Source organism: Dioscorea cayenensis, chromosome 12 (genome assembly GCF_009730915.1).
Source record: "Dioscorea cayenensis subsp. rotundata cultivar TDr96_F1 chromosome 12, TDr96_F1_v2_PseudoChromosome.rev07_lg8_w22 25.fasta, whole genome shotgun sequence".
Taxonomy (NCBI): domain Eukaryota; kingdom Viridiplantae; phylum Streptophyta; class Magnoliopsida; order Dioscoreales; family Dioscoreaceae; genus Dioscorea; species Dioscorea cayenensis.
The window spans coordinates 952287-968182 of record NC_052482.1 but is presented as its reverse complement, the minus strand read 5'-3'; the positions used below and the strand labels follow the sequence as shown (position 1 = coordinate 968182).

The following is a 15896-nucleotide window of genomic DNA, read 5'->3' as shown; positions in this document are numbered from 1 at the left end:
TACATCATATATAATTAGAGAAAAGGGCTAAATTTTCTGTTATTTTAAGGTCTATTTCTGAATTTTCTTTTATAAATGAAGGTGAACTATTTGGAAAATTTTCAGGTGAAAATGAATACAAAATTTTAATTGAGGACCAAAATGCACTTTCACCTTGTCATTATTTATATAAATTTTTTAATTTTGTAGGTGTATATTAGAGAAAAATAGTTTACATACCCATTATAAAAGTGCTTAATTACTAGCATACCCTCGTAAAACACATATGTACTTATATATCCTTTTTATTTTCATAAGTTTAAAAAAGGGTCAATTGGTCCCCAACTTTTCTAGAGGACCTCTAAGTCCCTACTTCATCTCCAATGAGCTGTGACACCTCAGCAGATCACCAAAGTGTGATATTCCGTTTTTGTCCCTGTACATTATTATTATTTTTATTTATACATCTTGTGAAACCGGTCACCAACTTTTTTACAGTGAGGGCTAATTTGTCATTTCACCTCAATTTCAACCCTCCCAAAAACTTAAGGACCTATTGGTTCTTTCAGAAAATTCTGACAACTGCTTACTTCTTATTCTTTATTAAAAAAATAATAATAACTTTTTAGATAACTTTTTTATAAAATATAAATAAATCACATAAAAAACATGCACAGACGTAGAGTTATTACCCTAACATACTTAAATACTTACTCTATATGAACTAAAATTCAAACACTCTACCCAAAAGATTCGATATTAATAAACCAAAAGATCGTTGTCACTCTCAGATAATTTTTTTACATACAACCTTTATATATATATATATATATATAAATGTGAGATTAATCTAAATGGTAGAAATTTAGATTACTTAATTAATTTAAATAATTTCCATTTTAATTTTTTGAGTATATAAAAAAACATACGCTAAGAGAAGTCTATCATTCATAGGACTCTTAATATGGAGTAATTTAAAACTAGTGATTATTCAAAACCAATGGATTAAAACCGGTAATCTAGAACATCCTTAAATTTAAAATTTAGAAACGTCCAAAATAGCCATCGGATGAAAATCCGATAGCTTTGATCATCGTAAACAGTACTGAAAAATGTTCTATAGTAATATACAGTGTCATAAACAGTAAAAAAATGTACGGTATTTATATAAACAAACAACCGATGAAAAATAATTTAATAGTTTAAATCAAACATCTCTGAAGAACATTAGCCTAGATTATTTTTTTGCCATATATATATATTATTTATTTATTTATTAAAAAATTGAGAAGAATATTTATGAGAAACAAACACCAAACATTCCAACAAAGAAAACAGAGATCTGAAAAAGATGACACATTGACACACCGACACAATTAAGTGTGATCCAGAGCACCGACCCTTCACACTTGAAAAATAATAAAATCAATAAAAACAAAAAACAAAAAACATAAAAATCAAATGCTGTATTTTTCACGGTGTCCCAACTTAGACCAAGTTTCCAACCCATTCTTTGAAAAATAAAGAAAAAGGACAACCCGTGTCAAGACTCCCATTAATGCATGGTCTAATTTGCAAAATTATATATATATATATTTTTTAAGATATAGGTATATATGTGGTATATTAGTAGCAAAATTACATATATACCCTCACTATGAAGATCAAGTTTGAAGGGCAAACAAACTAATTTCATATTCTCCAAGGGTGCATATGTAAAATGGTCAAGACTTCAATTTTTTAAGGAAAAAAAAAAAAAGACTCTTTTTTGTTTTGTGAGGTTTAATTTCAGAACCAGACAAAACCACTGGTTGGCTAATGACATTGTTAAAAGACAGTGATGGGCAAGACGCAAAGTCAAAACTCTGTGTTGAAGTATTATAATGCTATTATAGTATATTGTAACAATATTGTTTAACACTGTTCCAGATCCATTAATAAATTACTAAATGGTTTATAAATCATCATAACTGATGCACCACCATATTTATATGTCACTTAACAACCTCTTAATGGGATGAAGTTTGTCACTTTTGTAAAAAAAAAAAAAAAATGCACATTGGCGAGGAAATCGAACTATAATTATAATTAGTGGCAGATTACAAATTTACCCTTTCAAGAGCACATACAAAATAATATCCAACTTACAGGGGCATACAAGTAATTGCATACTTTTCAAAGGAATATATATATATATATATAATAGTTACATAAAAAAAGAAAACAATAATGATACATTAATTTATTTTCATACTTATATAAGTCATTCTAATTTCAGTAAATATCCAAAAGGAAAAAACAAATACAAAAATGGAAAAGTAATAAAGGTGGTGGTTTGTAGCCCTAATTAAGGGCTATGATATTTTCTAATGCAAGTTGCATATGGAAATCATGGAATTGGTACTAAAATTAGACAAAAAAAAATATCAACCTATTCTAACAAGTAGGATGCAAATTGCACCAATTGATCAAAGATTGAGACTATTCATGCACCAACCTCCACAACAAATCTTATGAAGTAATTTACAAGTTTGGCAACCCTAATTTACAAACCACAACTTTTTTAAGACCAATCCTTATCCATACAAATTGTCAATTAATCAGAAGCAACTGTTAATTTAATACATCAAGCATCAATTTTGTCTAATTTAATGCCAATTAGGGTTTGTTTGTTCCCAGTAATTCTGCTAAATTTGATGTGATGCAGTAAAAATTCTAGTAGTTCGATGAAATTCATGTTCACCGTATTCTAAATTATGAGACAAAAACCCTTGAAATTGGGAGAAATCAAAACTGAAGAATGCAACATTAGGGTTTGGTTTTACCCATTAATTCTGCTAAATTTGATGTGATGCAGTAAAAATTCTAGTAGTTGGATTACAAATTTGATATGATGCAGTAAAAATGCAAATACTTCAATGAAATTCACATTTATGGCATTCAAGAAAATAAGAACCCTAAAAATGACAGAATACACCACTAGGGTTTGCTGGATCCACACATTTCATGAGTGCTGAAAACACATGTGAGAATGAATCAAGAAAGGACTGAACATAATATTTGAGGTCATAAACAGAGCTTTCAAAATAATTTGGAATTCTCATGCCATGAACTGTGCATCAGAAAAAGTTCAGAAAAAGTGGGCATCCACCACCACCACCACCACTACTACAATCACCCACCAATTCAAATTGATAGATATATCCATCCAATCCAACAAATGCTGATGATTTAAGGTCAACAAAGTTTGTGGCATTACTGTTATATCACTTCTTCGACAAAAGTTTCATAAGATTCTCCACCCAATAAAAGCATGCGAGCAAGAGGAAGACCAAGAATTCTTTCAAGTCTTCATGACCAAATCTTTTCGATCTAATTTTCAAAGCGAAGAACTCAACTAACATGTATTCACTGTTTATTAAATCTAACTTTGTTGTAGTGATCAAAACTAGGAACTTTGTTTAATGCTCAAGAGCTAATTCATCGATGAAAAATGAGCAGAAAGTGACAGTTAATAAATTACCAGTGACTTTTGGAGCATGGCAGCAAACCAGGTGGTTGAGTTTTGATTATCATTCATGACTTTGGGGAAAATGTCTGGACCACATAAACTCTAAATTCCCCAAAACCAAAGGAAAAGATGATGTCTAAAGGCATCAGGGTTCATCAATGCACAAGTTGATTGAAAACCATGAATTTATAGAGACTAAGTTGCTCTTGAATTCATAAATTCAGTTTCAAATTTTCTCAGAAACTGTAGGGACTGGTAATAGAGATTAAGGTCGATACCGTCTACATTCCTTCCGACACGTGCCTGCAAGATTACCTGAGAGACGAGAAACAGAATTTATGATACAAGTCAAAAGTTGGCAATGAATATGAGATGGTGATTTTGAAAGGAAATAAATTGGTCATCGATAGCTTTACATCATTATCCGATTGAATGAGGAGTTCCCCGATGAACTGGTAGACAGAGCCAATACGAAAGCTGATACCTCTCAAGTATTGGGTATGAATTTTTAGACTGGTCCCTCCATCGGCAATGATAGCAACAGCGGTTTCCGCATTGTAAGTTTGCAGCCTTTTGGCACAAAAATGCAAGAATCATTATGGTATCGCAGAATGCGAATAAAGATTAATTTCATTTAAATGTACAAGCACCAAACAAAATAACAGGAATTCACTTGAGTGTGCATAGATTCATCATGTATTTTTTGAAGTGGAGCACGATCATGGTATTCCAGAATGCAAATACACGTTTTAAATTCATTTAAACGTGCAAGCACCAAACAAAATAACAGGAAGTCATTGAAGCGTGCATAAATTCATCAAGTATTTTTTTTAAGTCAAGTAGAACGTAAATAAACATTAAATAGCATGCCACTTGCGGTACAATAATGAAAAGTGTTTCAATGATACAGAGAAACTATACATGAATAAGAAAATATTGGTGGCAACGAGAGTCCAGCACATTCTTACAAAAATCTCAAAGAACTCAAGAACGATCTAAAATATTCAATGAATGATTAGATCCTGCCACTTTTCCCTTTTCCCTTTTGTTTTTCTGTTCTTCAGCACAACAATCATGGCCATTATTGAGCAGGATATTATCTACAGTTATTAAACACTCTTATCCAATTATTCTGATTAAAAGGATGCAACAAATTCAAACATAATCTTCACAATGATTTGAGATGTTTGATTAAGCAAAACACACACGCAATTACTGGAATTATGAAAATTTATTCACGGTCCTTACTTTCCGGTAACTCGAAGGGATGCCCCTTGTTTAAACAGTGGGGACGAGGGTTCAAGCTCTTGGAGAGTTGCAGGTATACCGTGTTGTATTGCTGAAGATGAAGCCATAACTGTCAAGCTTCTAATCAGCTTGTCTTTTTCTAGAAAAGGCAAAACACAATGTGAAACTCAATCAGCTACAAAAAGTAAGGAACTGATTAGATATTCCTAGAAAAAGTCACAAGTGTTTCTCATTGAAATCCTACTTCATGAAAATTTTAAGAACTTTAGAAACGACATAATTGACTTAAATCTTGCAGTTAAACATTACATCTCAACTATTCAATTCCTGAACATGAATACCACTTTTCAAGAACGCCTCAGTACAATCAAAAGCCATGGCTTTTCAATCAAAGTTTGCTCTAACATGAAAACATGTGAATTATTTCTTCAGAAACAATTGAACTCTCTACACCGATAGTGATAGATATCCATTTTGGTTTGGTATATAATTGAACTCTCTTAATCTGAAGCATGTCCACAGTCATTCTCTAAAAAGGTTAGGTAAAAGACAAACCCAAACGTAATAGTACAAATGACATCTGAAAGGACAATATGGTAGTTATGCCTAATGAGATTTTAGATTGAAAAGCAAAAGTCACTCCAACAAGATGCATCACTTTTCATCTAAACATTTTCTCGGCAATTCACACACAATTTTCCACAATTAAGAAAAATCACCTTTAGGAACACACACCACACTTAAAATTCCATCCCAATTTTTCATCCTTCTTTATTCCACAATCAAGAACTCATTCCATATTCATTTCCTATACTGTACTGTTCAAACCACTTTCCAGCTCAACATTCTCCAGTACCAGTTCAGCCAGCATTCAAAAAACTCATTAATTCACAGCACGGAAAACACACACACAATCAGCAAAATATCTCAAAACAATGAATTCAGACTTATTTTTTTTAAAAAAGGAGACAACATGATAGATCAAAAAACTTGCCAAAGTCTTCTCTATTCCAAAGAATAGATAAAGATGCCTCCTTGGACATATCCTCAAAGAAAATTTTCAAATGGTTTATTTCCCAAACTCACATTGCTCAGACAACACTCCACAATGGCATCCAAAAAGAAACAAACAAATAAAGGAAAAGGCATCACATTCAAAGTAAGTAAATGCAGTAAAAAGCTCAAATCAATGACAAAACCCAGGGAAAACAACAAACAAAGTCTGTGAGGCAAAATATCAAACACATCATGGGCAATGCTTCCAAACACCAGAAATCATTCAAGAAACAACAAAAGTGAGAATTTTTATAAACAAACACTATGTATTCACATGCCAAGCAATGAAGCATGGATCAAGAATAAGACATAAACTTCAATCCCAATTTCCAACCAAATATAATAGAAACGAATCACCTCAGCATCTCAACCAACACTAAAACAAAATAGCAATGAATCAAACGTTCGAACAATCCAAAAGATCACAAATTTGCTTAAAAAATTCAACATTGAAATCAAAGAGATGCTCACCAGAGAAGACACAGCAGTGAAACTATTCACTCTTTTACCATTCTCTTGAAGTTTTTCATCTCAAGTGTTTAATAATAATAATAATAATATTTATTTGAAAAGCTATTTGATTATTTATTTGAGACAATATAAATTTATAAAATTAATTTTTTAAATATGCAGTTTACTCCCTCTGAAAATGTATTACTAATTAAAAAGGAAATACTCCATCGGTTCCTTATAAGTTGTCAATTTTACCTAATTTACATTAATTAAGAAAATTAGTTAAAATTAATTAGTCACCTAAATTTTATAAAAAAATTCATTTACTTTCTAAAATTGCTCATATTTAAAACTCCATTAAAACTACCACTATATCATTTCTTACTCACTAGTAATTTTATAGACATGCTTCACATTAAATGATTTATTTGTTGAAAATACAAAATACATTTTAAAATAATATATATATATATTATTTTATTTTTTTAGAAAGACAACAAACACCATTTTAAAATAATATTGAAAATGTGTTTCTACTATTGAAAAACTGAAAACATTTATTAGTAAATAGTTCATCATGATTATTGAAAATTATACTAATATATTAAATTAAAAAGATAAAGCTCGATTTAATCTGACGTAAAAATTTCAATGTGATAAATAAAAAGACATAAAAAGAGTTCAAAAATGTACATGCTTTACACGGATAGAGTATGTAAAAAAAATTATATTAACCTTTCATATGATATTTATTACATTTGGAGTTATAATTATTCATAAAATAAATTTATGTATGATTTTATATTTAAACACTTAATTTTCCATTAACTAACTCAATAATCTAGCATAGTAAAATAAAATCCCCTATGAATATAAAAAATTTTATTTACTTTTTAAAATTGCTCATATTTAAAACTCCATTAAAACTACCACTATATCATTTTTTATTTTTTATTTTTTTTGAGAAAGGCGACAAGCGCCGCACTATATCATTTCTTACTCAATAGTAGTTTTATAGACATGCTTCACATTAAATGATTTATTTGTTGAAAATATAAAATATATTTTAAAATAATATTGAAAACGTGTTTCTACTATTGAAAAACTGAAAACATTTATTAGTAAATAGTTGATCATGATTATTGATAAACTCGGAAAAAAAAATTAATACTGAATAAAATTTCTAATGTGATAAATAAAAAGAAACATAAAAGAATTTTAAAATGTGACAACTAAAACAAAAACACAGATGAAGTATGTAAAAAAAATTATATTAACCTTTCATATGATATTCATTACATTTGGAGTTATAATTATTCATAAAATAAATTTATGTATGATTTTATATTTAAACACTTAATTTTCCATTAACCATCTCAATAATCTAGCATAGTAAAATAAAATCCTGAATATTAAAATATAAAAATATAAATTAACACAACATAGAGATTAGTTAAAAATAAAAAAATAAACAATTAAAAAAAAGTTACAATAGTTCATATTTGCAATAACTATTACATGCTTTACAATGTGAGATGATCACCATTCCCAGACACTAGACTCAACATATGAACAGAAAAACAAAACCTTCAAACTGGCAAAACAAAACACAACTTACATTAGACAACATCTGTACAATGATAAACAAAGTACAAATTGGGACTCCATATTGTGGAATTTTAAGCCATTGTTCTAGTTATTGAAGTGCCGCAGCGGGTATTCGTTCGATCAGGGCCTAAATGACAGAGAAAACCAGTATGAAATTAGCAGAGTATAAAGTTCAAACAAAGTTAAGTAGAAGTTCTCTACAACACAATGAGAATCTCAGAACTTCATATCCATTTCATGCTATGTCACAATTTTAATTTTACTCATACTGAGATATATGATGTGAGATAAACTTTCAGAATATCATGAATCCATGAAGCTTCATGATAATGCAACTAAACATCATTGTTTCTACTCAAATGGGAACAAAATTCTCAAATCTCCTCCATACTAATGTAGTCATTCATATCTATCTGTGCAAATATAATTGAAGCAATTTTCTCCTATGTGAAAAGCTTGAGAATTCCAATATAACCTCATGTTATAACTTTTAATTCATATAACAACCTCAACCAGATTTGCAATAATGCACTACTATATTCGGACCTATACAAATGGAATTAAAAAAATAAATTATCACTCCAATAATATGAAAGCATAGGCAAACTGTGAAGTGTAGATCCCTGTTGCATAAAATTTTTTATCAAATTTTCATTCTTGTCCTAGCTTGATATCAAGTAAACTTCTTGTCAGTAGTAAAAAGAAGACAACGAAATAGCATATAATGCTAATGATATTCAAGGTTGCAACAAATAGCACGAGACTAAGAAAAAATATTTCAAGCTTAGATATCAAACCTTAACCAGCATCAGAAGCAATAGGCAGTCAAAATAATCAAGTTGAAGAAAATGCATCATGCATATACAAGATAGGTAGTTTATGTAAATGTCAATTTTGTCCCTCATATTTTGAGTCATATTCTTCAATGTGATGTTTTCCCCAAGTTTGTACATTATGTAGTGTGTGTTGCATCTCAAGTTATCTAATATCTTCTAATTTTTCTAAATAGTCAAGTGTTCTTTTCCTACTTGGTCATTTTAATCATACACTAGTTTTATAATTTTATTAGGTTTCACTATGGTTTCTTGAGACTCTGTCTACATGCAATATAATACTTAGGGGCCGTTTCACGGTAATAATGTATAGCCAACATTAATAAAATCATGAATGTTATATGCCTGTGAATGTTGCAGTAATTTGCTATAACCATGTCTGATTAAAAACTAACTCATATTACTGTGAATCTTTTGTTACGGAGTTTGGTTAGTCACAGTAATCAACTCGGTAAAATGCCAAAACTTCCAAAATATCCTGTATAAAAAATCAATTCACCTGAGCTAGATATTCCTCTTTTCTCGCAATCTTTCTTTCCCTGCTCGCCTTGCTCTTAACCCGCTTAGCTTCAAACTGATCAGACAAAGTCTTCTCCCTTATCTTCTCAGCTTTGGACTTGTGAATGCTCTCCAATAACACCCTCTTATTCTTAAATACATTACCTTTAACCTTCATGTACATGTCATGATGCAAGTGCTTGTCAATTTTCTTGAACTCCCGGTATTTCCGAAGCAAGCGCCTCATAACTCGCATCCTCCTCAACCAAAGAACCTTTGTTGGAAGTCTTGCCTCTCTGGTACCCTTGCGCTTTCCTACAGAATTTTGAAGGATTATCAAACAAGCAAACATATAATCAGTAAAAAAAATGGACATTAGGTGTGAAAAATGAAAATACCATATCCGGAATGACGTCCCTTCCTCTTAGCCTCTAATGCTTGACGAGCATGAGATCTTGAGTGGATCTTCATGGACTTCCTGATAATAAACCCATCCTTGACAAGTTTCCTGATGTTTTGCCCTTTGTAAAACAAACACAATTCCAAACTTATACAATTAAGTTCCAAGGTAGATCTTTTACTAACAATCACATTTTCATTAAGTACTTTTCAAGGATATCAAGTATCATATAGTTCAGACCACCCTCTAAAAAGAATATTCTAGGGACGCCCCTAAATTTGAAATCTACAGACGTCCATAGTAGCTGTTGGATGCGATAATTATGAATAGTAACAGTAAAAATGTACGGTAGCTATATATACAAATAGCTATCGGATGATGATCCAACAGTTGTGATTAATATCTCTAAAGAACAGTAATCTAGGGACATACCGTATCATGATGATCCACGCGTTCTACAGTGTTGTACGGTATCATGAACAGCAAAAGATGTATAGTATTTATATAAACAAACAACCGTTGAATAATGATCCAACGGTTTTAAATCAACCATCTCTAAAGAACAAATCTAGGAACTTACCTAAATTACCTTTTGCATATATATATATATATATATATAAAGAAAAATAAAACGTAAGTATCTTCTTGCAAATTAAGAATAAAAACTAAAAACATGGACTGGAGTTTGACAAAACTGAAATCCATTTCTTATTTACCATCGCCCAAGCAACCTGCTTTTTGTAAAATTAAAGAAGGAAACATGCAAGTGAGCAAAATCAAAGCAAAATTATTCTTTTATTTATTTTTTTCTTTTTTCTTTCAAAGTAGAGCTTAGCAAGCAAATAGAAACAATAACACGACCTAAAAAAAACTCATCGAATTTCAATCCATGCCATTCATATCAAACGAAAAAGAGATCAAATTCAAAGCTTTAACACAGAAGACAATTTATAAACGTGAATTTACTTCAATCCCACCCACCAGAGATCAAGGAACCCAATTCGAACATCAAATACAAGAAAAGCAATTGAAAAAGCGAACAAAATCGAAATAGAGAAGAAGAAGAAGACATACTGGAGTTGGCCATAGAGATCTCATTGCCCTCGTTGGGATCAAGCCACACCTTGCCACGGCCGCAAGCGAGCACGCTCGCCGCCAACCTCTTCTGCAGCTTCAGCGACACCATCGTCTCTCTCTCTCTCTCACACACTCTCTCTCTATCTGTGTTTCTGCTTCAATTTCTCTATCTTTTATAGTACTAGTTGGGAAAATTACTAAAAGATCCCCATATATTTTAATTCTTATCATATAGTCCCTCTAATTTTTATTTATTTATTTTTAAATTTTCACCTTTTAATTTTATTCTGTGTTGTTAAATACTAATTATCTTAATAGAATACCAAAAATATTCATGATATTAATGGTAATGGAAGTGCAACATAGTTAAATATGAGAATACTACACAGGTGTAAAGGAGTTAAATTGTTGTTTTGCACATGATTGCTAACATAATGGTGCTGAAATATGCACCAATGAGAAAGTAAAAGTAATTTTACAATTTTAATTAAATTTGAATTTAAAATAAAAAATTTTGAAAATATAAAATGTTTTTAGTGATTTGAAAACTTAGAGGACTTTTTAAAAACTTGAAAAGTTTAAAGGACCTATTGTTATTTTCATCTTTATGGTCCAACTTTTGGGGATTTCTTGGGGCCCAAGTTTGAATGGCGCACGAGGGCCATGTTTCCGGGCCTTGGGTTTCTTCGGGCCCAAGTCAGAACGGCCGAGTGAAACAAGTTGTTAAAAAAAAATAATGATTGTTTAATAACTTTAATTTGACCATTTCATAGCATTAAGGCACTTAAAAAATATATATAAAATAAACAAATATAAAATGGGGCTTTGTGAATCAAAATTCATTTATCAACATTAGTTTGAGTTGATTAAAATAATAAATCAAATGAATTTGATTTAAGACTGAGTAAAACTTAATTAGATTTGACTTTTTGTGATTCTCTCTTAGAAAAAAATATATTATATTAAAAAAATAATAATATTTAGAAAGAACATTAACTTGTTCATTAATAAAATCCCTTAATTCACAAAAGAAAGCTTGCCAAGATTAAAAAAAGAAATTGGACGTTTACACATTATTCCCTGAATAAGTTTGCAAATATGTTTCTGAAAACTTTTATCATAAACATTATCATAAGAATTACAACATATATAATATATATATATATATATAATATAATCCACACTTTTATTTTTCAAAATTGTTCAAAATTTTAAAATAAAACCAGTGCGTATATCTCGCCAGGAGAATCATGTCAAACCTTGAATTTTAAAAACAAAGAGTTATCTCCAGAATGGAAACACTTCAAAAGTGTTTCTTTTCTTCATTTCCCAGTGAAATAAATAACTTCAAGTATCATCAGTCCAACAACTCATGCAGGCAAAAGGAAAAGAAAAGGACAATAATCAGGTAAGTTATAATGTTATATAGTGCATAACTTTTATTTCATCAGGTTTTTTAAGTGTGTTTGATGAATCCAAAAGGGTCTGAGAGGTTTCACTGTAAACAATCATAAGGGAAAATAACATCTAGTTTGTGCAGAGAAAATGAACACTTTATATGGAAGAGCATGAAAAAGGTTTAGGTTCACAATATTCAGAATGTAACTAAACAGTTCTTTGCTAGGTTTCAAACAAGCAATCATCAGGAAAATTAACACTCTTAGTATGAGAAATAGTATGAACAATGAAGAGCATGTTGTTATGAAGAATACCTGGAGATTTTATGGTGCATATGATTCTAGGTTTCAAACATGCAATATATATGATAACATAAGAAGGAAGAGAATGGAAGAGATTCAAAAGGAAAATGAATAGATGTCAGTTTGTTTGTTTGCTATATGTCGAAAACAAGCAAGTAATAGTTAAGAGTAACACTAGTTTATGCATCAAAACATATAACATAAAATGGAAGAGCAGAAGATTTAGTGATGGTAAGTGACTGGTTTTATAAAGAAGGGTCTGACACTAGATATCAGGAAGTTCTTTGATGGGGAAAGTAACTTTAAGATATATGACGAAAAAGATGACACGAAATGGAACAGTATGAAAAAGATCACGAAAACTCAGAAGGCAAGTAAATGGTTTTATGAAGAATGAATACCTGGGGATTTCATAGTGTATATGAGTCTAGGCATATCTGGAAACATGTAGGTCTGGCAGTAGATTTTTAGTAAGCAAGCAGTCATCCGGGGAAGTAACAACCGAGTTAGCATAGCAAAAAGAATCACATGAAAAGGAAAAGCATGGAAATGAAACAAAAAACTAAGGTAAGTGAATAATGTTATGAAGAATACCTGGAGACTAGAGAGTGTATGTGATTGTAGGTAACTCTGCAAACAAATGGGTAGGCATAGCATACATGAAACAAAGGATCCCACACTAGATCCAAGTAAGTTCTTTGCTAGTATCAAACTAGTGTTCACTAGGGAAAAAACAACCAGTATGGAAAAGATCCATAAGGTAGAGTAATGCTATTTGTACAAACTAGACCTCCCAAAATCAACAGTAACCATTGATTTTTCATTATACACAGAAGACCACATCTCATGGTTTCTACAACTTACTTGGAAGTCTACTTTGTACAAACTCATGTGCTAGTTCCAAACAAGCAATCAATAAAGAAAATAAGATCCCGTTTACCCAGCAAAACAGATCCCGTGAAATATACAGAAAACTCAGAAGGTAAGTGAATAGTTTAAAACAGATCACTGTAAGGATATCATTTAGCAAGTCAGCAAAGAAATTTAGATATTCTTTCCGAACATTGTGACAAAATATTGTTAGCTAAAGACCTAAGTCTTCCTTCAATAGGGAAGCTATCTTTACAGTTAGCACGCATTCATGTTTTTCAGTAAATGCAATTCGCAAATATACTTGCCATTTTACAAATTTGAATTTCTCTGCATTGTTACTTACAACATACAACCTATTTGCTCCTTCAAATAAAAGAACAATTGATATGATCGAAAAGAAAGAAAGAGAAGTCAGGTAGGAAATTAAAGTTCCTTTTTCAAGTAACCACCAAAACGTGTAGGTACTAAATGTACTTATATCAGACACAATTTGTTGTACATTTACAAATTGATTGATTTCTTTCAAACATTAGTATGAGATACTTGGCCAGAAGAAGAGTGCATAATCCTGTCAACAAACCACAAGGACAACACAGCCACATGGAGCAATAAAAATTTAACTTTATAAAGAAATGTAAAGACAAAATAAACAAAAGTCCACATGTTAAATAACGAGATTGCTTGCAGTTCAGCAATGCAGTATGATTTCAATGAAGATAATTCCTCCAATTAATTTCAAAGCAATCCAAATATAGAATCAAAGAACAAGTAAATTTGCAGCTTGCCTGCTAGAGTTTGAAGCAACAAACATATTCATAAATAAAGTCCCTATCCTCAGCTTTAAATAAACATAAAAAAGTACATTGAAGGGAAAAAACCTTAAAAGGCCGATTGATTTCTACTAAATTTTCTACACAGTGACAACACAAAATTATCTGAGAAATAGATATAAATACCAACATAACATTATATAAACTTATATTGCCTAAGCACCAAAGGCAGAAACCATGATGACCTTAACTACAACAAAGAAACAGTATGAGAAATAAAATGAATTCATCAAGAAGCAATTGAATTCCCAACCTTAGTTTCCTTGAAGGAAGGATGAAGCAAACCAAGATCATCCTTGATGTCAAGAGGATTACTGGTCTCATTCCGGACCCTCTTCACCCTCCTGCTCGCCAACGTTTTATGCTCAAAACCATACATTTGCAAGATCTGATTGTCCCCAAAGTTGAACGCACGGTCCATTTGCTTCAAGCATCGCTCAACAGGATAATCCCCAAATTTCCCACAAGGCTTGCAACCAACAAAGTGAGTGACAAGAGGCCAGCGATGGTCACCCAACCCTGGATGGTAGTTCTCGATCATCTCCTCATACCGATCAACCAAAATGCCCCAGTAGCCATGGAGGTAGTAGCCGCTCTCAAGGTAGACCTTGTCGCCCCACTTGTCACGCTGAGTGGCGAGAATGTAAACCATGGCCGACTGGTCATCAGCCTCGAACACCGGCCGGTCCTTCAAGAATGCAGTGAGGACCTTGCCGGCCTCGATTCGAGTAGGACCTTTAGGCCCCATCGGAGCCCAAACATCGAGGAGATCCAGCGACCACTGGCAATTGCGAAGCAAGAAGCTGCCAGTGTTGAGCCCGATCCAGTTCTTATCATCATACACCATCTCGTTCCATCCATGCATAACGAGATTGTAGTCCGCGTAGCGATCCCAGGGGAGCTCGAAGGCCATGTCGGTGAACATAGCGTCGGAGTCCATCCACCAAAGGTACTCAATTTCAGGGTGGGAGAGAAGCAGGGTGCGGATCAAGGGGAGCTTAGCCCAAAACCCAGCCATCTCGGCATCGAGGAGGGCCATATTGTAGAAGATCTCGATGCCATGAACACGGCAATAGTCGATCTTATTCTTGATGGATTTCAAAAGATAGTGATCGCCGACGGGGTTCTCGCAGGGTTTGGGGGAGGATCCGGTGACGAGAAGGACGCGAGGCTTGGAAGCGGTCAAGAAGTTGGGGCGATCAGGGTGGCGGCTAAGCCAGGAAGCGCGCTGAGAGTCCCAGTCAGAGATCTTAGGGCCAAGAGAGTAGGGATCGGAGGGGTCACGGGGCGGGGGGTCGTCGTCCTTCTCGGCGGCACGATGGTCGGCGAGAGGCTTGGATTCCTCAACGAGGGAGCGATGGGGGAGTCGAGGACGGGATTGGAGGGCATGACGGAGGTCTTCGAGGTCCTGGTTTGGGGTGCCGAACTTTCCGGCGCCGATTGTGCCTCGGAGGACGAGGAGAGTGAGGAAGAGGCAGATAAGGGTTAGCTTACCGTTGCGCACTGCTCGATGGATCTGGCGAGCTCGGCGCTCACCCACCCACCGGGCGAGATCCAGCCCCGCCATTGTTGGAGCTCTCTCTGTTTCTCTCGATGGGTTTGGTTCGTTGATGATGATGATGATGATGGTTAGGAATGTTGAAGAAGAGGGTGTCGGGAGGGAAGAGGGGTTGAGAGAAGGGGAATGGCACGTGAGATGCACGTGAGCAAAGGGAGAATTGATGGCACGTGAGATGCACTTGGATAGCTGGAGACAACTGGAAGACTGGGGTCCACCGCTTCCCTAGACCATGATCAAATCCTTATTATTATTATTATTTTTTTTTCATT

General features: G+C 33.0%; 3 protein-coding genes across 4 annotated transcripts; all 3 read right to left on the bottom strand.

The window, feature by feature from the left end:
- Positions 1-3148: 3148 nt before the first annotated feature.
- Positions 3149-6351, bottom strand: LOC120273635 (CST complex subunit TEN1). 2 transcript variants are annotated; one of them, XM_039280311.1, is made up of 5 exons: positions 6266-6339; positions 6152-6170; positions 4739-4877; positions 3907-4060; positions 3149-3805 (listed from the first exon to the last, which is right to left on the bottom strand). In XM_039280311.1, exons 3-5 carry the CDS (start codon positions 4843-4845, stop codon positions 3686-3688), a joined length of 381 nt encoding a protein of 126 aa, XP_039136245.1. In that variant the 5' UTR covers positions 4846-4877; positions 6152-6170; positions 6266-6339; the 3' UTR covers positions 3149-3685. The 2 variants fall into 2 exon arrangements, with proteins under 2 accessions (XP_039136245.1, XP_039136244.1); XM_039280310.1 differs by lacking the exon at positions 6152-6170 and having other exon boundaries at positions 3150-3805; positions 6266-6351.
- A 1562-nt stretch (positions 6352-7913) lies between these two features.
- Positions 7914-10796, bottom strand: LOC120273634 (60S ribosomal protein L19-3-like). The gene is made up of 4 exons (XM_039280309.1): positions 10661-10796; positions 9585-9707; positions 9188-9501; positions 7914-7982 (listed from the first exon to the last, which is right to left on the bottom strand). Exons 1-4 carry the CDS (start codon positions 10770-10772, stop codon positions 7944-7946), a joined length of 588 nt encoding a protein of 195 aa, XP_039136243.1. The 5' UTR covers positions 10773-10796; the 3' UTR covers positions 7914-7943.
- A 3387-nt stretch (positions 10797-14183) lies between these two features.
- Positions 14184-15776, bottom strand: LOC120273633 (probable xyloglucan 6-xylosyltransferase 1). The gene has a single exon (XM_039280307.1). The coding sequence runs from the start codon at positions 15631-15633 to the stop codon at positions 14296-14298; it is 1338 nt and encodes a 445-aa protein (XP_039136241.1). The 5' UTR covers positions 15634-15776; the 3' UTR covers positions 14184-14295.
- Between the last annotated feature and the right edge of the window lie 120 nt (positions 15777-15896).

Excerpts from the sequence above, each read along its gene's own strand:
- LOC120273635 (XM_039280310.1), bottom strand. The coding sequence starts at position 4,845 with ATGGCTTCATCTTCAGCAATACAACACGGTATACCTGCAACTCTCCAA. Across the intron at positions 4,061-4,738 it reads TCCCTTCGAGTTACCGGAAA|GCTGCAAACTTACAATGCGG; the intron begins GTAAGGACCGTG and ends TTGTGCCAAAAG. Across the intron at positions 3,806-3,906 it reads TCATTCAATCGGATAATGAT|GTAATCTTGCAGGCACGTGT; the intron begins GTAAAGCTATCG and ends CTCGTCTCTCAG.
- LOC120273634 (XM_039280309.1), bottom strand. The coding sequence starts at position 10,772 with ATGGTGTCGCTGAAGCTGCAGAAGAGGTTGGCGGCGAGCGTGCTCGCT. Across the intron at positions 9,708-10,660 it reads GATCTCTATGGCCAACTCCA|GGCAAAACATCAGGAAACTT; the intron begins GTATGTCTTCTT and ends TGTTTTACAAAG. Across the intron at positions 9,502-9,584 it reads GGGACGTCATTCCGGATATG|GAAAGCGCAAGGGTACCAGA; the intron begins GTATTTTCATTT and ends AAAATTCTGTAG.
- LOC120273633 (XM_039280307.1), bottom strand. The coding sequence starts at position 15,633 with ATGGCGGGGCTGGATCTCGCCCGGTGGGTGGGTGAGCGCCGAGCTCGC.